At 43.3% G+C, this 19,489-nt stretch overlaps 1 protein-coding gene and 28 non-coding genes across 32 annotated transcripts in view; all 29 read left to right on the forward strand.

Moving 5' to 3' along the window:
• itpr3 (inositol 1,4,5-trisphosphate receptor, type 3) overlaps window positions 1–19,489 on the forward strand; it is a 161,468-nt gene that overhangs the window by 128,205 nt on the left and 13,774 nt on the right. For all 4 annotated transcript variants that reach the window (XM_062562094.1, XM_062562095.1, XM_037479764.2 and 1 more), the window contains exons 21-40: window positions 7,911–8,055; window positions 8,156–8,300; window positions 8,438–8,652; window positions 10,186–10,306; window positions 10,645–10,699; window positions 10,786–10,951; window positions 11,242–11,400; window positions 12,464–12,538; window positions 13,670–13,789; window positions 14,087–14,209; window positions 14,570–14,770; window positions 14,847–14,962; window positions 15,104–15,239; window positions 15,462–15,587; window positions 16,379–16,504; window positions 16,714–16,834; window positions 17,705–17,886; window positions 18,130–18,278; window positions 18,373–18,481; window positions 18,667–18,760. In XM_062562094.1, the coding sequence (XP_062418078.1) occupies window positions 7,911–8,055; window positions 8,156–8,300; window positions 8,438–8,652; window positions 10,186–10,306; window positions 10,645–10,699; window positions 10,786–10,951; window positions 11,242–11,400; window positions 12,464–12,538; window positions 13,670–13,789; window positions 14,087–14,209; window positions 14,570–14,770; window positions 14,847–14,962; window positions 15,104–15,239; window positions 15,462–15,587; window positions 16,379–16,504; window positions 16,714–16,834; window positions 17,705–17,886; window positions 18,130–18,278; window positions 18,373–18,481; window positions 18,667–18,760 (2,684 nt within the window). The remainder of the gene's footprint in view (window positions 1–7,910; window positions 8,056–8,155; window positions 8,301–8,437; window positions 8,653–10,185; window positions 10,307–10,644; window positions 10,700–10,785; window positions 10,952–11,241; window positions 11,401–12,463; window positions 12,539–13,669; window positions 13,790–14,086; window positions 14,210–14,569; window positions 14,771–14,846; window positions 14,963–15,103; window positions 15,240–15,461; window positions 15,588–16,378; window positions 16,505–16,713; window positions 16,835–17,704; window positions 17,887–18,129; window positions 18,279–18,372; window positions 18,482–18,666; window positions 18,761–19,489) is intronic.
• Window positions 24–96, forward strand: trnak-uuu (transfer RNA lysine (anticodon UUU)). Its single transcript has one exon. It is a non-coding gene; the product is annotated as a tRNA-Lys (tRNA).
• trnak-uuu (transfer RNA lysine (anticodon UUU)) lies at window positions 270–342 on the forward strand. Its single transcript has one exon. It is a non-coding gene; the product is annotated as a tRNA-Lys (tRNA).
• Window positions 516–588, forward strand: trnak-uuu (transfer RNA lysine (anticodon UUU)). The gene has a single exon. It is a non-coding gene; the product is annotated as a tRNA-Lys (tRNA).
• Window positions 762–834, forward strand: trnak-uuu (transfer RNA lysine (anticodon UUU)). The gene has a single exon. It is a non-coding gene; the product is annotated as a tRNA-Lys (tRNA).
• trnak-uuu (transfer RNA lysine (anticodon UUU)) lies at window positions 1,134–1,206 on the forward strand. Its single transcript has one exon. It is a non-coding gene; the product is annotated as a tRNA-Lys (tRNA).
• On the forward strand, window positions 1,370–1,442 carry trnak-uuu (transfer RNA lysine (anticodon UUU)). The gene has a single exon. It is a non-coding gene; the product is annotated as a tRNA-Lys (tRNA).
• On the forward strand, window positions 1,616–1,688 carry trnak-uuu (transfer RNA lysine (anticodon UUU)). The gene has a single exon. It is a non-coding gene; the product is annotated as a tRNA-Lys (tRNA).
• Window positions 1,862–1,934, forward strand: trnak-uuu (transfer RNA lysine (anticodon UUU)). Its single transcript has one exon. It is a non-coding gene; the product is annotated as a tRNA-Lys (tRNA).
• Window positions 2,108–2,180, forward strand: trnak-uuu (transfer RNA lysine (anticodon UUU)). The gene has a single exon. It is a non-coding gene; the product is annotated as a tRNA-Lys (tRNA).
• trnak-uuu (transfer RNA lysine (anticodon UUU)) lies at window positions 2,354–2,426 on the forward strand. The gene has a single exon. It is a non-coding gene; the product is annotated as a tRNA-Lys (tRNA).
• trnak-uuu (transfer RNA lysine (anticodon UUU)) lies at window positions 2,600–2,672 on the forward strand. The gene has a single exon. It is a non-coding gene; the product is annotated as a tRNA-Lys (tRNA).
• trnak-uuu (transfer RNA lysine (anticodon UUU)) lies at window positions 2,836–2,908 on the forward strand. Its single transcript has one exon. It is a non-coding gene; the product is annotated as a tRNA-Lys (tRNA).
• Window positions 3,198–3,270, forward strand: trnak-uuu (transfer RNA lysine (anticodon UUU)). Its single transcript has one exon. It is a non-coding gene; the product is annotated as a tRNA-Lys (tRNA).
• Window positions 3,560–3,632, forward strand: trnak-uuu (transfer RNA lysine (anticodon UUU)). Its single transcript has one exon. It is a non-coding gene; the product is annotated as a tRNA-Lys (tRNA).
• trnak-uuu (transfer RNA lysine (anticodon UUU)) lies at window positions 3,806–3,878 on the forward strand. Its single transcript has one exon. It is a non-coding gene; the product is annotated as a tRNA-Lys (tRNA).
• trnak-uuu (transfer RNA lysine (anticodon UUU)) lies at window positions 4,052–4,124 on the forward strand. The gene has a single exon. It is a non-coding gene; the product is annotated as a tRNA-Lys (tRNA).
• On the forward strand, window positions 4,298–4,370 carry trnak-uuu (transfer RNA lysine (anticodon UUU)). Its single transcript has one exon. It is a non-coding gene; the product is annotated as a tRNA-Lys (tRNA).
• Window positions 4,544–4,616, forward strand: trnak-uuu (transfer RNA lysine (anticodon UUU)). Its single transcript has one exon. It is a non-coding gene; the product is annotated as a tRNA-Lys (tRNA).
• trnak-uuu (transfer RNA lysine (anticodon UUU)) lies at window positions 4,780–4,852 on the forward strand. Its single transcript has one exon. It is a non-coding gene; the product is annotated as a tRNA-Lys (tRNA).
• On the forward strand, window positions 5,026–5,098 carry trnak-uuu (transfer RNA lysine (anticodon UUU)). Its single transcript has one exon. It is a non-coding gene; the product is annotated as a tRNA-Lys (tRNA).
• On the forward strand, window positions 5,388–5,460 carry trnak-uuu (transfer RNA lysine (anticodon UUU)). The gene has a single exon. It is a non-coding gene; the product is annotated as a tRNA-Lys (tRNA).
• Window positions 5,624–5,696, forward strand: trnak-uuu (transfer RNA lysine (anticodon UUU)). The gene has a single exon. It is a non-coding gene; the product is annotated as a tRNA-Lys (tRNA).
• On the forward strand, window positions 6,222–6,294 carry trnak-uuu (transfer RNA lysine (anticodon UUU)). Its single transcript has one exon. It is a non-coding gene; the product is annotated as a tRNA-Lys (tRNA).
• trnak-uuu (transfer RNA lysine (anticodon UUU)) lies at window positions 6,584–6,656 on the forward strand. The gene has a single exon. It is a non-coding gene; the product is annotated as a tRNA-Lys (tRNA).
• Window positions 6,946–7,018, forward strand: trnak-uuu (transfer RNA lysine (anticodon UUU)). The gene has a single exon. It is a non-coding gene; the product is annotated as a tRNA-Lys (tRNA).
• trnak-uuu (transfer RNA lysine (anticodon UUU)) lies at window positions 7,167–7,239 on the forward strand. The gene has a single exon. It is a non-coding gene; the product is annotated as a tRNA-Lys (tRNA).
• trnak-uuu (transfer RNA lysine (anticodon UUU)) lies at window positions 7,413–7,485 on the forward strand. Its single transcript has one exon. It is a non-coding gene; the product is annotated as a tRNA-Lys (tRNA).
• Window positions 7,634–7,706, forward strand: trnak-uuu (transfer RNA lysine (anticodon UUU)). The gene has a single exon. It is a non-coding gene; the product is annotated as a tRNA-Lys (tRNA).

A 19,489-nucleotide genomic window follows, 5' to 3' on the forward strand; every position in this document is an offset into this window, starting at 1 on the left:
CAACAATCCATTCAGTTTTCGAAGCCTGGATAGCTCAGTCGGTAGAGCATCAGACTTTTAATCTGAGGGTCCAGGGTTCAAGTCCCTGTTCAGGCTTGAAGTTTAGCGGAACTGTGAAGTTTAGCACAACTGTGACCTTCCCGTAAAGTTCCTGACTCTTGAGCCAGTTCCAAACCAAGCTTTACCCTTCCCAAAGCTTTTATGCTTCTTCCTCTGAGCAGGGTTCCTCTGCCAGAATCACGTTTGCAACAATCCATTCAGTTTTCGAAGCCTGGATAGCTCAGTCGGTAGAGCATCAGACTTTTAATCTGAGGGTCCAGGGTTCAAGTCCCTGTTCAGGCTTGAAGTTTAGCGGAACTGTGAAGTTGAGCACAACTGTGACCTTCCCGTAAAGTTCCTGACTCTTGAGCCAGTTCCAAACCAAGCTTTACCCTTCCGAAAGCTGTTATGCTTCTTCTTCTGAGCAGGGTTCCTCTGCCAGAATCACGTTTGCAACAATCCATTCAGTTTTCGAAGCCTGGATAGCTCAGTCGGTAGAGCATTAGACTTTTAATCTGAGGGTCCAGGGTTCAAGTCCCTGTTCAGGCTTGAAGTTTAGCGGAACTGTGAAGTTTAGCACAACTGTGACCTTCCCGTAAAGTTCCTGACTCTTGAGCCAGTTCCAAACCAAGCTTTACCCTTCCCAAAGCTTTTATGCTTCTTCCTCTGAGCAGGGTTCCTCTGCCAGAATCACGTTTGCAACAATCCATTCAGTTTTCGAAGCCTGGATAGCTCAGTCGGTAGAGCATCAGACTTTTAATCTGAGGGTCCAGGGTTCAAGTCCCTGTTCAGGCTTGAAGTTTAGCGGAACTGTGAAGTTGAGCACAACTGTGACCTTCCCGTAAAGTTCCTGACTCTTGAGTCAGTTCCAAACCAAGCTTTTCCCTTCCCAAAGCTGTTTTGCATCTTCCTCTGAGCAGGGTTACAATTGCTTTTCTCATCAGTCCTCTCAGATGTTCCTTTAACAAGTACCGTTTTCCAACATTACCTTCTAATCACGGTCAAACCTTAAACCCTGAATATTTTGTTGACGAACATATTTGACTTGTTCTTCTGCGAGAATCACGTTTGCAATAATCCATTCAGTTTTCGAAGCCTGGATAGCTCAGTCGGTAGAGCATCAGACTTTTAATCTGAGGGTCCAGGGTTCAAGTCCCTGTTCAGGCTAGAAGTTTAGTGGAACTGTGACCTTCCTGTCAAGTTTCAACTATTGTTTGTCCTGAATCAGTTCCAAACCAAGCTTTTCCCTTCCCAAAGCTGTTATGCTTCTTCTTCTGAGCAGGGTTCCTCTGCCAGAATCACGTCTGCAACAATCCATTCAGTTTTCGAAGCCTGGATAGCTCAGTCGGTAGAGCATCAGACTTTTAATCTGAGGGTCCAGGGTTCACGTCCCTGTTCAGGCTTGAAGTTTAGCGGAACTGTGAAGTTTAGCACAACTGTGACCTTCCCGTAAAGTTCCTGACTCTTGAGCCAGTTCCAAACCAAGCTTTACCCTTCCCAAAGCTTTTATGCTTCTTCCTCTGAGCAGGGTTCCTCTGCCAGAATCACGTTTGCAACAATCCATTCAGTTTTCGAAGCCTGGATAGCTCAGTCGGTAGAGCATCAGACTTTTAATCTGAGGGTCCAGGGTTCAAGTCCCTGTTCAGGCTTGAAGTTTAGCGGAACTGTGAAGTTGAGCACAACTGTGACCTTCCCGTAAAGTTCCTGACTCTTGAGCCAGTTCCAAACCAAGCTTTACCCTTCCGAAAGCTGTTATGCTTCTTCTTCTGAGCAGGGTTCCTCTGCCAGAATCACGTTTGCAACAATCCATTCAGTTTTCGAAGCCTGGATAGCTCAGTCGGTAGAGCATCAGACTTTTAATCTGAGGGTCCAGGGTTCAAGTCCCTGTTCAGGCTTGAAGTTTAGCGGAACTGTGAAGTTTAGCACAACTGTGACCTTCCCGTAAAGTTCATGACTCTTGAGCCAGTTCCAAACCAAGCTTTACCCTTCCGAAAGCTGTTATGCTTCTTCTTCTGAGCAGGGTTCCTCTGCCAGAATCACGTTTGCAACAATCCATTCAGTTTTCGAAGCCTGGATAGCTCAGTCGGTAGAGCATCAGACTTTTAATCTGAGGGTCCAGGGTTCAAGTCCCTGTTCAGGCTTGAAGTTTAGCGGAACTGTGAAGTTTAGCACAACTGTGACCTTCCCGTAAAGTTCATGACTCTTGAGCCAGTTCCAAACCAAGCTTTACCCTTCCGAAAGCTGTTATGCTTCTTCTTCTGAGCAGGGTTCCTCTGCCAGAATCACGTTTGCAACAATCCATTCAGTTTTCGAAGCCTGGATAGCTCAGTCGGTAGAGCATCAGACTTTTAATCTGAGGGTCCAGGGTTCAAGTCCCTGTTCAGGCTTGAAGTTTAGCGGAACTGTGAAGTTTAGCACAACTGTGACCTTCCCGTAAAGTTCCTGACTCTTGAGCCAGTTCCAAACCAAGCTTTACCCTTCCCAAAGCTTTTATGCTTCTTCCTCTGAGCAGGGTTCCTCTGCCAGAATCACGTTTGCAACAATCCATTCAGTTTTCGAAGCCTGGATAGCTCAGTCGGTAGAGCATCAGACTTTTAATCTGAGGGTCCAGGGTTCAAGTCCCTGTTCAGGCTTGAAGTTTAGTGGAACTCTGACCTTCCTGTCAAGTTTTAACTATTGTTTGTCCTGAATCAGTTCCAAACCAAGCTTTACCCTTCCGAAAGCTGTTATGCTTCTTCTTCTGAGCAGGGTTCCTCTGCCAGAATCACGTTTGCAACAATCCATTCAGTTTTCGAAGCCTGGATAGCTCAGTCGGTAGAGCATCAGACTTTTAATCTGAGGGTCCAGGGTTCAAGTCCCTGTTCAGGCTTGAAGTTTAGTGGAACTCTGACCTTCCTGTCAAGTTTCAACTATTGTTTGTCCTGAATAAGTTCCAAACCAAGCTTTACCCTTCCCAAAGCTGTTTTGCTTCTTCCTCTGAGCAGGGTTACAAATGCTTTTCTCTTCAGTCCTCTCAGATGTTCCTTTAACCAGTACCGTTTTCCAACATTACCTTCTAATCACGGTCAAACCTTAAACCCTGAATATTTTGTTGACAAACAAATTTGACTTGTTCCTCTGCGAGAATCACGTTTGCAATAATCCATTCAGTTTTCGAAGCCTGGATAGCTCAGTCGGTAGAGCATCAGACTTTTAATCTGAGGGTCCAGGGTTCAAGTCCCTGTTCAGGCTAGAAGTTTAGTGGAACTGTGACCTTCCTGTCAAGTTTCAACTATTGTTTGTCCTGAATCAGTTCCAAACCAAGCTTTTCCCTTCCCAAAGCTGTTTTGCATCTTTCTCTGAGCAGGGTTACAATTGCTTTTCTCATCAGTCCTCTCAGGTGTTCCTTTAACAAGTACCGTTTTCCAACATTACCTTCTAATCACGGTCAAACCTTAAAACCTGAATATTTTGTTGACGAACAAATTTGACTTGTTCCTCTGCGAGAATCACGTTTGCAATAATCCATTCAGTTTTTGAAGACTGGATAGCTCAGTTGCTAGACCATCAGACTTTTAATCTGAGGGTCCAGGGTTCAAGTCCCTGTTCAGGCTTGAAGTTTAGCGGAACTGTGAAGTTTAGCACAACTGTGACCTTCCCGTAAAGTTCATGACTCTTGAGCCAGTTCCAAACCAAGCTTTACCCTTCCGAAAGCTGTTATGCTTCTTCTTCTGAGCAGGGTTCCTCTGCCAGAATCACGTTTGCAACAATCCATTCAGTTTTCGAAGCCTGGATAGCTCAGTCGGTAGAGCATCAGACTTTTAATCTGAGGGTCCAGGGTTCAAGTCCCTGTTCAGGCTTGAAGTTTAGCGGAACTGTGAAGTTTAGCACAACTGTGACCTTCCCGTAAAGTTCCTGACTCTTGAGCCAGTTCCAAACCAAGCTTTACCCTTCCCAAAGCTTTTATGCTTCTTCCTCTGAGCAGGGTTCCTCTGCCAGAATCACGTTTGCAACAATCCATTCAGTTTTCGAAGCCTGGATAGCTCAGTCGGTAGAGCATCAGACTTTTAATCTGAGGGTCCAGGGTTCAAGTCCCTGTTCAGGCTTGAAGTTTAGCGGAACTGTGAAGTTTAGCACAACTGTGACCTTCCCGTAAAGTTCCTGACTCTTGAGCCAGTTCCAAACCAAGCTTTACCCTTCCGAAAGCTGTTATGCTTCTTCTTCTGAGCAGGGTTCCTCTGCCAGAATCACGTTTGCAACAATCCATTCAGTTTTCGAAGCCTGGATAGCTCAGTCGGTAGAGCATCAGACTTTTAATCTGAGGGTCCAGGGTTCAAGTCCCTGTTCAGGCTTGAAGTTTAGCGGAACTGTGAAGTTTAGCACAACTGTGACCTTCCCGTAAAGTTCCTGACTCTTGAGCCAGTTCCAAACCAAGCTTTACCCTTCCCAAAGCTTTTATGCTTCTTCCTCTGAGCAGGGTTCCTCTGCCAGAATCACGTTTGCAACAATCCATTCAGTTTTCGAAGCCTGGATAGCTCAGTCGGTAGAGCATCAGACTTTTAATCTGAGGGTCCAGGGTTCAAGTCCCTGTTCAGGCTTGAAGTTTAGTGGAACTCTGACCTTCCTGTCAAGTTTTAACTATTGTTTGTCCTGAATCAGTTCCAAACCAAGCTTTACCCTTCCGAAAGCTGTTATGCTTCTTCTTCTGAGCAGGGTTCCTCTGCCAGAATCACGTTTGCAACAATCCATTCAGTTTTCGAAGCCTGGATAGCTCAGTCGGTAGAGCATCAGACTTTTAATCTGAGGGTCCAGGGTTCAAGTCCCTGTTCAGGCTTGAAGTTTAGCGGAAATGTGAAGTTTAGCACAACTGTGACCTTGCCGTAAAGTTCCTGACTCTTGAGCCAGTTCCAAACAGAGCTTTACCCTTCCGAAAGCTGTTATGCTTCTTCCTCTGAGCAGGGTTCCTCCGCCAGAATCACGTCTGCAACAATCCATTCAGTTTTCGAAGCCTGGATAGCTCAGTCGGTAGAGCATCAGACTTTTAATCTGAGGGTCCAGGGTTCAAGTCCCTGTTCAGGCTAGAAGTTTAGTGGAACTGTGACCTTCCTGTCAAGTTTCAACTATTGTTTGTCCTGAATCAGTTCCAAACCAAGCTTTTCCCTTCCCAAAGCTAATTTGCATCTTTCTCTGAGCAGGGTTACAATTGCTTTTCTCATCAGTCCTCTCAGGTGTTCCTTTAACAAGTACCGTTTTCCAACATTACCTTCTAATCACGGTCAAACCTTAAACCCTGAATATTTTGTTGACGAACAAATTTGACTTGTTCCTCTGCGAGAATCACGTTTGCAATAATCCATTCAGTTTTTGAAGACTGGATAGCTCAGTTGCTAGACCATCAGACTTTTAATCTGAGGGTCCAGGGTTCAAGTCCCTGTTCAGGCTAGAAGTTTAGTGGAACTGTGACCTTCCTGTCAAGTTTCAACTATTGTTTGTCCTGAATAACTTCCAAACCAAGCTTTACCCTTCCGAAAGCTGTTATGCTTCTTCTTCTGAGCAGGGTTCCTCTGCCAGAATCACGTCTGCAACAATCCATTCAGTTTTCGAATCCTGGATAGCTCAGTCGGTAGAGCATCAGACTTTTAATCTGAGGGTCCAGGGTTCAAGTCCCTGTTCAGGCTTGAAGTTTAGTGGAACTCTGACCTTCCTGTCAAGTTTCAACTATTGTTTGTCCTGAATCAGTTCCAAACCAAGCTTTTCCCTTCCCAAAGCTGTTTTGCATCTTCCTCTGAGCAGGGTTACAATTGCTTTTCTCATCAGTCCTCTCAGATGTTCCTTTAACAAGTACCGTTTTCCAACATTACCTTCTAATCACGGTCAAACCTTAAACCCTGAATATTTTGTTGACGAACAAATTTGACTTGTTCTTCTGCGAGAATCACGTTTGCAATAATCCATTCAGTTTTTGAAGACTGGATAGCTCAGTTGCTAGACCATCAGACTTTTAATCTGAGGGTCCAGGGTTTAAGTCCCTATTCAGGCTTGAAGTTTAGTGGAACTGTGACCTTCCTGTCAAGTTTCAACTATTGTTTGTCCTGAATCACTTCCAAACCAAGCTTTACCCTTCCGAAAGCTGTTATGCTTCTTCTTCTGAGCAGGGTTCCTCTGCCAGAATCACGTCTGCAACAATCCATTCAGTTTTCGAAGCCTGGATAGCTCAGTCGGTAGAGCATCAGACTTTTAATCTGAGGGTCCAGGGTTCAAGTCCCTGTTCAGGCTTGAAGTTTAGTGGAACTCTGACCTTCCTGTCAAGTTTCAACTATTGTTTGTCCTGAATCAGTTCCAAACCAAGCTTTTCCCTTCCCAAAGCTGTTTTGCATCTTCCTCTGAGCAGGGTTACAATTGCTTTTCTCATCAGTCCTCTCAGATGTTCCTTTAACAAGTACCGTTTTCCAACATTACCTTCTAATCACGGTCAAACCTTAAACCCTGAATATTTTGTTGACGAACAAATTTGACTTGTTCCTCTGCGAGAATCACGTTTGCAATAATCCATTCAGTTTTCGAAGCCTGGATAGCTCAGTCGGTAGAGCATCAGACTTTTAATCTGAGGGTCCAGGGTTCAAGTCCCTGTTCAGGCTTGAAGTTTAGTGGAACTCTGACCTTCCTGTCAAGTTTCAACTATTGTTTGTCCTGAATCAGTTCCAAACCAAGCTTTTCCCTTCCCAAAGCTGTTTTGCATCTTCCTCTGAGCAGGGTTACAATTGCTTTTCTCATCAGTCCTCTCAGATGTTCCTTTAACAAGTACCGTTTTCCAACATTACCTTCTAATCACGGTCAAACCTTAAACCCTGAATATTTTGTTGACGAACAAATTTGACTTGTTCTTCTGCGAGAATCACGTTTGCAATAATCCATTCAGTTTTTGAAGACTGGATAGCTCAGTTGCTAGACCATCAGACTTTTAATCTGAGGGTCCAGGGTTCAAGTCCCTGTTCAGGCTAGAAGTTTAGCGGAACTGCGACCTTCCTGTCTAGTTCCTGACTCTTGAGCCAGTTCCAAACCAAGCTTCAAAAAGCTGTTATGCTTCTTCCTCTGAGGAGGCTTCCTCTGCCAGAATCACCTCGGCAACAATCCATTCAGTTTTCGAAACCTGGATAGCTCAGTCGGTAGAGCATCAGACTTTTAATCTGAGGGTCCAGGGTTCAAGTCCCTGTTCAGGCTTTAAGTTTAGCGGAACTTTAAAGTTTAGCACAACTGTGACCTTCCCGTAAAGTTGCTGACTCTTGAGCCAGTTCCAAACCAAACTTTACCCTTCCGAAAGCTGTTATGCTTCTTCCTCTGAGCAGGGTTCCTCTGCCAGAATCACGTCTGCAACAATCCATTCAGTTTTCGAAGCCTGGATAGCTCAGTCGGTAGAGCATCAGACTTTTAATCTGAGGGTCCAGGGTTCAAGTCCCTGTTCAGGCTAGAAGTTTAGCGGAACTGCGACCTTCCTGTCTAGTTTCTGACTCTTGAGCCAGTTCCAAACCAAGCTTCAAAAAGCTGTTATGCTTCTTCCTCTGAGGAGGCTTCCTCTGCCAGAATCACCTCTGCAACAATCCATTCAGTTTTCGAAGCCTGGATAGCTCAGTCGGTAGAACATCAGACTTTTAATCTGAGCGTCCAGGGTTCAAGTCCCTGTTCAGGCTTTAAGTTTAGTGGAACTTTGACTGTGAAGTCTGGATAGCTCAGTTGGTGGATTATCAGACTCTAGGTTGAGGGTTTAAGTCCCTGTTCAGCCTTGAGGTGTAATTATAAGTTTTCCTCGTTTTTAGATATTTTATTTGAAAACACAGTTGACGTGTTTCCTTTCAATATTTTGACCGCTATCTTTTAATGTTTGTCCTCTTAAGTTATGACTCCAACATGGACGACAGCAGGGACAACAAGAAAAACCGGTTCTCTAATACAATGGTGTTCATGGAGGAATATCTCAACAACGTCCTGAACGACGAGCTTCCTTTCCACGACGAGGAGAAAAACAAACTCACGTATGAGGTCAGTCGTCGCTCTTTCACAGCCCGTCTCGTTTTACAATTTCCTTTTTCCTTTTGTTCTGCTATGTCCTTCTATTCATATCTATTTCTTTTTTCTCCAGGTGGTGAGCTTGGCCAGACATTTGATCTACTTTGGTTTCTACAGTTTCTTCGAGCTGCTCCGACTCACCAGAACCCTGCTAGGCATCATCGACTGTAGACCCCATCCTGGGTACAATGGGCTTTTATTACATGATGATGGATCAGGTACTCACTGCTTTGGTTAATGTTGACCTAAACAAAACTGTCCTCTTTGTAAAAATATTTAGGGCAAAACATCATATAATTTTCTCAGTTAACAACTTAGCGAATCTAATATCTGGGCTTTTCTTCCATGTCTGAAGGGAAGAACGTAAAACGCTCTATCCATGGGATGGGTCAGATGATGTCCACCATGGTCCTTAGCAGGAAGCAGTCCTTATTTGGAGGTGCCGGAGCCAGAGGGGCAGGAGTAGGGGCGGGACTTGCGATTGATGGACAGAGAGGCAGCAAAGATAGCATCGACAAGATGGACCTGACGGTGATGGATACGAAGCTGAAGATACTGGAGATACTACAGGTTTTAAAAATATATATAATATATATAATATATATATATATATATATATATATATATATATATATATATATACATACATATATAAGCATATGTATGTGGTTACTTTAAAATATAATATAATATTTAGGGCTGTCAATAGATTTAAAACACTTAACTAATTAATCGCATGTTTTGAAATTCATTCATCTCGGTTAATGGCAGTTAATGAATGTTGTTTGTAAGAGCCCACGAAGGGACGCCGTTACATGGTTGTTACAAGTCGTTTTAATGAAGTAAACCGGAAGTAAACAAACATCCGTGAACTCTATTAAAAGAATTTTGTTGCATTAACCTCGGCCAGATAAAAATCTGAACAATCCTTGGAAGGTAAATGCTATCACAGAAAACAATCCAGCAAACAGCACGAGGAGATCCACTAAATCCAGTGATATCTTCACCATTTCTCTCAGACAAACTATGCTGAATTGAGAAAACAATAAGCCATCGAAGCAAATTAATCATAAAGATATCCTAACTTTGGGGTTTTTCAAAAGAATTATGAAATGGTTCCTTTGTTTTTGCAATACGGCCAGCTGCCATCTTGCATGTCTCACAACGCACCTCGCTGCTGTGGGATGGCGTCAGTGGAGTTCCGGGGTAAATTTTTACAGCCACTGTCACTCTTGAGCGTTATTTTATGCTCAACTAATTTTGGCTTCATGTAGATGTGGTTTTAGCCTGATATTTACAGTATATGGCTGTGATATTCTCTAACTTTTTTTGCATGCAATATTGAAGCCTGGATATTTCTTCACCAGAACATATAAACTTATTTTTACTCATCATTCACTCACAGGGCCTCCTCACAATTAAATTGTCCAAATAGACAAAGTAGTTCCAGAGTTATTCAACTTTTTGCCTGTTTCGGAGCAGAGGCCAAAAATAGCCCATGGGGGGAAAAGGTGGTTGAGTGTGGTTCAGGTGAGGCTGACCTGTGTGAGAAGTGAACAGTGGCCAAAAAAAGAAAAGTCAAATGAGTAAATAAACTCAATTGATCAACAGGTCCACAGTATTTGCCACTATATGTATATTAGTTATATAAAACAGAAATACTGCAGATAGTATGGGATCTATTAACTTGAATATAAACACAGCTGAATACAATACAAACTGCAAATTAATTTGACTATTTGTATAATATCTGAAGGCAGAGACTGATACCTAAAACAAATACTGAAATGAACGTGTGAATTGTCTACGAAAACATGAAAGAGCAGTAATTTTAAACTATAAACTAAAACTGAATTTCACATCAAAATGTATAAATTAAGATCAAATCTACTTTGTTCTTTTCAAGTTGTGTTGCTGATGGACTTAAGTGAACGTTAGCTTGTACTTAAACTAACGCTAGCTAACACATGTTGCTAACTACTCCTCTCAAGATCGGCCAATAATTGGCTTCAAAAGATTTCTTTTCTCAAGTTAATCATTCTCATTTCTTCATTTGAAAATATATGACGGTTAATTAGCGTCCTCTAATCTGCTCCTCGTCAGTTCATCCTCAACGTGCGTCTGGACTACCGCCTCTCCTTTCTGCTGTCGGTGTTCAAGAAGGAGTTTGTGGACGTTTATCCGATGGCCGACGCCGACGCCACCACCAACATGGAGCACGCAGGTACTAAGTGGTGGTAACTCTATCGTCGGCTGAAAGAGCTTTGCTCTCATCCTTTAGTCTCTAGAAATACATTTAATTCCAACAAACATTTACTTTTTTGCAAAAAAGAAAAATGTAATTGTGAATTCCTTTCTCCAAGTCATTTAAAATTGTGTTTGCGTATGTGTGTGTGTGAGCTACACCAACACACACCCTCCAGAGTTTATGTGTGTTGTTACTTCTCACAACGCTCCCAGATGTACTGGGCAACAGGGAGGCAACATTTAACCCATTTCCTTTGTGTAAATTATTAAACCAACCAAAAAACGTTCAGATTGTTTTCATTCTTCCTTCCTCAGCCACCATCAACCTGCAGCACATCGGCGAGCAGGCCGAGGCCATGTTTGGAGTCGGGTATGTGATGCTCATCATGTATATACAGTATATACATATATTGAAAAAATTACAGGTATGGGTATAGATCGGTTGTGTGCACACAGGAAGGGGAACAGCATCCTGGAGGTGGACGACGAAGGCGGCCGTATGTTCCTGCGAGTGCTAACCCACCTCACCATGCACGACTACCCCCCCCTGGTGTCTGGAGCCCTGCAGCTGCTCTTCAGGCACTTCAGCCAGAGACAGGAAGTGCTGCACACCTTCAAACAGGTACACACACACACACGTACGGAACTAAAAGCGCACACACAGTGTTGAGGTTGGGAAAGTTTCCTGTGCTTCACAAAATGTGAAACAGGAAAGAAGTTGAAAGATAGATAATATCAGTGAGCTCTTAGAGGCTCCATCATGTGTAATCTCATTGAGATCAAAGTGAGCAGGAGATGATCTAAAGGAGAATAGCAAGCATTAACAGATGCAGATATGTTCCTTATAATAGACCATATCTCTTGTGAACTATGTATGTTAAGTTGGTTTTATGTTTTTTGGACCCTGTGCAGGTCCAGCTGCTGATCTCGGCTCAGGACGTAGAGAACTACAAGCTGATCAAAGCGGATCTGGATCGTCTGCGTACGCTGGTGGAGAAGTCTGAGCTGTGGGTAGAGAAGAAGAGCTCAGGTGGAGAAGACGGGAAGAAGGACAAGAAGGACAAAGGACAGGTAGGAAAGATTGATATTGAAAAAAGATCAAATGGAAAATTGTTGGAAAATTGCCAGGAAGGGGAATTTTACAAAATGTGTCAAATGACTGAGCTGCAAAACTATTGAATAGCCTCTTTTTCATAGAAAAAAAATACAAAAATACAAAAATCCAATGATATATATATATATATATATATCATTGGATTAACCCTACTTTGATGTATTTGTAGCTCTTATGTGTCCTAATATATATGAACACAGATGATGCGCAGGCACTGTGTGAGTTGAAAGAGGCGAGAGTGATGAGGAGGAAGTGAACAGAGCTACTCCTGTAGAACTCTACACAAACTAACTCATAGTCTCTACTTAAACAAGCACATTAACCATGCTGGATGAAATACTAAAATGAATTAAACCAAACTATTTACTACTAAAAAGACACTAAACATTTAGCTTCTTCCACTGACTACTCGTTGTTGGTGTGGGGCTTGGTTACGTTCCTGGGGTCAGATTTGGGCTTTTTGTTGCATGCCACGCCTTAACTCTGTCTGTACTGTATTTGTCCTGCTAATATACTGCTATGCTACTATGCTACTACTAATTAGTCCAGTGTGCAGGGATGTAGGGGGAGAAACATGGTGGACTCTGTGGAGACGACCGTCCCCCCTATGAACATATGATTGAGGTGGTTGTTCACTAAAGAAAACATTGTAGATCTTGAAGGACTGCTTCTTTAATAGCACCTTTCTATCGTCAGTGTCATAATGCATACGATAGTCTGATCATTTACTTAAACCTGTCAAAGAGAATCATCCGATCAGCTGACGTCTGACAACAACCTGCACAACATCTCATCCAGGCTCAGGAACATTTTCCACAGATACTTCCCAGGTAGCTAGGTGTACTGGCGTCCACCCTCTTTGTCCTTCCAGTGACTTCATGTCCTCCACAGTCCCAAAAGCCACAATCATGTGTTTGGGGGTCAAACCCAGCATCTGTTCATCTTTTACTCAAGTGTGTGGAATTTAGTGCCATACCCAGAGAGACCTGCATGTACTGTCTTTCCCTCTGCGTCCTGCAGGGGGCATCAGAGAAGGCGACGCCACAGAAGGACACGCAGGAGAAGGGCAACGAGAACTACCAGAAGGTCAAAGAGGTGAGACGTCCTCCAGGTGCTTTCTCTTGGTTGGGTCTGGTTGTCTTCGGCTCTCCTCTTGCATCGTGGTGTTTCTCTGGTCCAACAGATCACCTGTCAATCAATCAATGGGGGCGGGCCCACTCTTTTTTGGTTGTTGATGTCTTTTCAGAAATGGTGGCTTTCAGTGATCTTTGTGTTTTTTCTTTCTACCAAATTATAAGTCTGAAAAACATTTAAAGCGAAATGGCTCAATTGAAAATGAAAATAAAAGAATATGTTGAAAATGTAACAATGAACTTGAATCAGTCTCAGCCTGTGTTTGTACATTAAAGTAAGTGCTTTCCTTGAGACATCACAAAATCCACACAAGACATTCCAAAGCTCAGCCAATTGTTTGCCTCTCGTTTTCTTTGAGGGATTTGAGCTTGAAACAAATTTCCACAAAACCCATTCAAAAGTGACTAATTTCCCATAATAATATAATTCTAATGCCAGTTGTGATTGTACATTTTATATTTTTTGGTAAACCATAAGAATAGATGCTAAGATAATAATGCTAAGAATGCATATAATAAAAGCACGTTTTTGGAAAGTTGTTGCATTCAAATAATTCAGATGTGATTTCCAGCTTCAAGGTAATTTACTTTTGATAGTTTGATATGAATATGAAGAATATAAGTCATCTTCTTCTATAAAAATCTTCTGTTCCTTTTCCTTTGTATTTGTGGATTTAACCCTATCAAAAGAAACCTGTATCAAATAGACCTAAACATTTTAGAAACTGGAAAAATATTGTTTTCAGAATGTTTAAAAAGGAAAAGAACAATAGGGACTTAACGCTGAGCCCACAAAGGAAATCTCAAGTCATTGACATGTGTCAGTGATGTTGGGTTTGTCTTTTTACTGTACATTATTACATTCTAAACGCATGCAGAAGAGATGGACCTGCTCTGATTGCATAGTTTGTCTTATATTTCTTGATTACAGACTTATAACAGACATATGGAAATAAATTGCACTTTACTAAGCAACTAGTGACCTTACCAATTAATGTTAAGAATATGAAATTAAAGATCTTTCATGCTTTATGACCAACATGTTAAGGTTAACAATTGGTTCACTTGTAACTGGCCCCGCCCTCCTCTGTAGATCCTGGAGCGGCTGAACAAGATGTGCAGCAGTGGAGTCTGGAAGAAGCAGCAAAGGCTGCTGAAGAACATGGGAGCCCACAAAGTGATGCTGGACCTGCTGCAGGTGTCCTACGACCTGGTGAGACCGCCACAATAAAAGCTTATTTTCGCCATGAAAGAGGTCTCTGCTCATCCTTTTCGGAATTTGAATTTTGAATCAACATTAGAAGAATGCTGCTGATTTTCTGTTGTTCTAATTATTATTTTATGGTGTATTAAGTCCAAATGTCAACGGAAATGTCAAAACAATTCCAAAATTGACAGAAAGTTTTTGTCCATCAACATATTCTACTTTAATCCATAATTGTTTAGCTTTTGTTACATTTTTGGTTTTAGATTAACCCCCCCCCCCCCCCTCTTCTCTGTCTGTCTGCAGAACGACGTGAAGATGCAGGAGATCATCAGGTACACTCATCTGTTCCTGCAGAAGTTCTGCACGGGGAACCAGGAGAACCAGACTCTGCTGCACAAGAACCTGAGCCTCTTCCTGAACCCCGGGGTACGCCGCTTATGAAACTCTTATTTATTTTATTATATTCAATCCATCACAGAAGAATCATTGGCTATTGTTTCCCTTCATCTCATCAGATCAGTCCGGTTTCAAGTGTCTTTAATTAAGAGGAACATCAACATCAACTAATCATTAGTCTATAATCAAATACTGAAAATGAATCAGCATCACTGTTAATAACTAGTCAATTGATAAAGCTATTTTAGGAACAAACAATATGAAGAAAAATGTGCAAATAAACTCCCGTCCTCTGCTGGTTGAGAAGTTCAAGTTGTACGTCACCATGACAGCAGAGCTGAGATTTCCCAAACTGAGTAAGAAACTACGTGATGGTTCTTCCTCTCACAGCTGCAGGAGGCGGAGACGGTGCAGCACATCTTCTGCAACAACTACCAGCTGTGCAGCGAGATCTCTGAGAGCGTCCTGCAGCACTTCATCCACTGCCTGGCCACGCACGGCCGCCACGTCCAGTACCTCAACTTCCTCCACACCATCATCAAGGCCGAGGGCAAGTACGTGAAGAAGTGTCAGGACATGATCATGACGGAGGTGAGGATGGGGAACGGGGGACAGAATGCTCCGGTGGGTTTCTCCCGGGGTTCCTCACGCTACCGTCTCTCCCCAGTTAACCAACGCCGGCGAGGACGTGGTGGTCTTCTACAACGACAAGGCCTCCTTCAACGTGATGCTGGAGCTGATGGCGGAGAGCAGGGAGGGGGTCGGAGACAGCAGCCCGCTCAGGTAAGAAGTACACAAAGTACTACCACACTGCAAGTACAAGTATGTACATGCTGTTAGAGGAGATGAGGTGAAGGTGTGGAGGTACACATGTTCCTGTTTCTGTGTCTGGAAACACAGTATGTTCCTCCATCCTCTCTGCAGGTATCACATCTCTCTGGTGGAGCTCCTGGCAGCCTGCGCTGAGGGGAAGAACGTCTACACGGAGATCAAGTGTACGTCCCTGCTTCCTCTGGAGGACGTGGTCCGAGTGGTGACCCACGAGGACTGCATCACCGAGGTACTTCAGTCCATCTGTCCAAACAAAGTATTGGTACGACGATGTACTTAAGGAACCAAACGAACTCATTAGGCAGAATAACACAAAATTATACAATTACACAAGTATTATTGCATAATAATGGTTAACGCAATGATATTTTCTGTTACAGTATAAACCGCTTTGATTAAACTAGAAGCCGCCTGTCTTTCTTTCTCTTCCTGTCTGTCCCTCGGTCTCCAGGTGAAGGTGGCCTATGTGAACTTTGTAAATCACTGCTATGTGGACACAGAGGTGGAGATGAAGGAGATCTACACGTCCAATCACATCTGGAAGCTGTTTGAGGACTTCACTGTGGACATGGCCCGGGTACATTTTACTTTGCTCTAGTTGACCTCGTCCCTGTGAATCTCACAGTTCATGGACATTTATTTAAAGCCACACACTTACTCCTCACTGCCCCAGCACATAACTGTGGAGATCTTTTGCTAGCAAACCAGCAGAGTCCCTCGTAGGACCCCCCTCAAAGGACCCGTTGATGTTTCATGGGGGGTTAGTCTGCATCCAGCCGTCTAGTTTCCCCCCAGATGTTGAGGGTGCTCGTTCCAGCAGATGTTGTGATTGAGGATGACAGACGCACCCTAACATTGTATTATTTTCTTCATCACCACTTCCTTCCACTGCAGCCGAGCGCTTTGGTTTTGTATGGTTCTAATATTGCAGAGCGAGCATGAGGTTTTTAAAGTTTGGAGCATGATAACATTTGTTTGATCGTGGCCGGTTGGGAGTTTTGCTGATGACCCTGAGATTTTCCTCAGCGATGGCCCCGATGAGGCGTGAAACTCTCGACCTGACCTGAACTGACTCATCCTTGCTCACTTGGCCTCCTTTTGCCCGATGCTTGAAGACGGCAAAGGAGTCTTTTTCACACTATCCCAACATGATCTCCTTGATCTCTGCGGTGCCTTCTTTACAGGTTCTCTACAGGGACTCTGTGGGTTTAGCAGGATCCTCACCTGTCCTGCGTTTGGCCCACAGAGTGGGGAGGGTCACTCAGCTGAGCAGGGTGTGGCATGTCTCCATTGCGGGGGGGGCGTCCTTGTCTTACTCCCATCCGTTGGTCTACGGGTTAAAAGGATTCCTTTTGTTTCTTTTGGCAGGTTTGCAAAAAGCGTGAGAAACGTTTGTCTGATCCCATCCTGGAGAAATATATCATCAACGTGGTGTTCGACACCATCAACGCCTTCTTCAGCTCCCCCTTCTCTGAGAACAGCACGTCTCTGCAGGTGGGGGCACCACCATCTTAATCAGACAGCACCGTCACATTGCACTGCTTCCAGCTGAACGTCATTTACTGTGTGATGGATGGACAGACCTGGTTTCACTTCAATTTGAACATCTACCTCATGCAGAAGAATAACATCTTATTTATATGAACACACTATATGTATTTATTGAAATCCCTTTTAATTTGGGGTTGCTTCACCTCCCTCAGACTCACTACACCATTGTGACTCACCTGCTCCAGTCCTCTGTCCGGCTGCTGGACTGTCCCTGGCTGCAGCAGCAGCATCGAGGACAAGTGGAGACCTGCATCAAGACCCTCGCTATGACAGGTAACTGGTCGGACTGAATGGATGTGATTATTGCTCCTCTACCTTCTCTCTTAGTGTGGATGTGACTATTGCTCCTCTACCTTCTCTCTTAGTGTGGATGTGATTATTGCTCCTCTACTTTCTCTCTTAGTGTGGATGTGATTATTGCCCCTCTACCTTCTCTCTTAGTGTGGATGTGATTATTGCTCATCTACCTTCTCTCTTAGTGTGGATGTGATTATTGCTCCTCTACCTTCTATCTTAGTGTGGATGTGATTATTGCTCATCTACCTTCTCTCTTTGTGTGGATGTGATTATTGCTCCTCTACCTTCTCTCTTAGTGTGGATGTGATTATTGCTCATCTACCTTCTCTCTTAGTGTGGATGTGATTATTGCTCCTCTACCTTCTCTCTTAGTGTGGATGTGATTATTGCCCCTCTACCTTCTCTCTTAGTGTGGATGTGATTATTGCTCATCTACCTTCTCTCTTAGTGTGGATGTGATTATTGCTCCTCTACCTTCTATCTTAGTGTGGATGTGATTATTGCTCATCTACCTTCTCTCTTAGTGTGGATGTGATTATTGCTCCTCTACCTTCTCTCTTAGTGTGGATGTGATTATTGCTCATCTACCTTCTCTCTTAGTGTGGATGTGATTATTGCTCCTCTACCTTCTCTCTTAGTGTGGATGTGATTATTGCTCCTCTACCTTCTCTCTTAGTGTGGATGTGATTATTGCTCCTCTACCTTCTCTCTTAGTGTGGATGTGATTATTGCTCATCTACCTTCTCTCTTAGTGTGGATGTGATTATTGCTCATCTACCTTCTCTCTTACAGTATTTAGTATTCCAGTATTTTTTACAGCACAGTATGTCATGTGTGCTCTTCCAGCTAAGAGTCGCTCCATCTCTCTATCTCTGGACCTGGAGGCTCAGATCAGCATCATGTTGTCTAGCTCCGCACACAACTCTCTGTCCCGCTCCAACCCCAACTACAAGTCCTCCTCGAGGTCCTCCCGGCCCGTCGCCCCCAGCAACCCCTGGGACTACAAGAACATCATTGAGAAGCTGCAGGTAAGCCGGTATTATTATTATTATTATTAGCATTGAACAGAACTCATCGACTCAGAGTGATACAGCTCATCAATCACTTACAGGAGTACGTTTTTTGTTTTATTATTTTTTGTTTTATAAGTGGAACAATTATCTATTAGATCAAAAGTTTGCCAGGGATCGGGTTCCATTATTTACAGGCTGTGCGTGTGTGTGTGTGTGTCTGTGCGTGTGTGTGTGTGTCTGTCTGTGTGCGTTCCTCAGGACATAATTAACACCCTGGAGGAGCGTCTGAAGCCTCTGGTGAATGCTGAGCTATCGGTGCTGGTGGACGTCCTCCACCAGCCGGAGCTTCTCTTCCTGGAGGGAACTGACGCCCGGCAGCGCTGCGAGTCGGGGGGCTTCATCTCCAAGTGGGTTCAAGTCCTCCTGGTCCAAACATCTCAAGGTCTTCTGAGGCACACATGGGCAGAGGGCTGATGGTGTGCTCTTTGTGTGTTTCTGCAGGCTGATCCAACACACCAAAGCACTGATGAGTTCAGAGGAGAAGTTGTGCATCAAAGTTCTGAGAACTCTGCAGGAAATGCTGATCAGGACTCTGGACTTTGATGAGAAGGTCAGCTGACTTACTAAGTTACTTGCACTTAACTAACCCCTCCATAGCCGTCATCTTGGGTTTTCGTGACACAAAGTAAACAACCAAATGAGACCAAATGTTCTGACAAACAGAATGTTTTTTAACCTGTTCAGCCTCCAATGATCTCCTGTTTCCATGAACTCAAATGTGTCCTGTGGTTCCAGGGAATCTCCCTGCGGAAGGTGCTGCTGCAGAACTACTTGTTCCCGAACAAGAAGAACCACCTGAAGACGGAGCTGGCCGAGCTGGGAGCCGCGGGTACGACCCCCTTCGCTGCCATCACTAAGTCATGATGAATTTCACGCTGCTTCTGCTGAGGAACTGAGCTCAGGGGGAAGGGATAAGACGTAACACCTGACTATCGCTAATAAATTAGCAATATTTCATTAAATAAATGTTGTTGTAGAATATGTTAATAAACATTTCATGACTAGATGGACCACAAACAAATCTTAGTCTTTAATAAAGTTGGATCTATTTATTTTATCATCCCCATAATCATCAATATTCATATTTAAAGATGATTTTAAAAAGTGATAACTATTTTTCTCCTTCATCAACTTTCTTCTTCATCTGTCTCTTTCTTTGAGCTCCAGCAAATATTTTCTTCACTCTAATAATAGTGACTGTTATTATCAGAATGTTCTCACGTACACAGCATCCTATAACTAAATAAATACTAGCAACATATTTCATAGCAGAACAATCAACAATAGCTGATAGTTGTTTAATCGTAACATGAAATAACTCATTAAGAATTGTGATGTAATAATGATAAAATATAATATTAATGCTTCTCTTTTAGTTCAAACAGAAAATACTTGAATAATACTTGTGATGTTTAAATAATCTAATGAGGTTTAGTCTAACCGTAACTTTTGGAGAATTTTGGATTTAAAGAGACAGATGCAGGACATTGAGTAGAGGATGAGGACCGGTGACTTCCCCCATACTCCTCATGTTTCCCTGCTGAGACGTGTCCATACC

This window comes from Pungitius pungitius, chromosome 1 (assembly GCF_949316345.1).
Source record: "Pungitius pungitius chromosome 1, fPunPun2.1, whole genome shotgun sequence".
Taxonomy (NCBI): domain Eukaryota; kingdom Metazoa; phylum Chordata; class Actinopteri; order Perciformes; family Gasterosteidae; genus Pungitius; species Pungitius pungitius.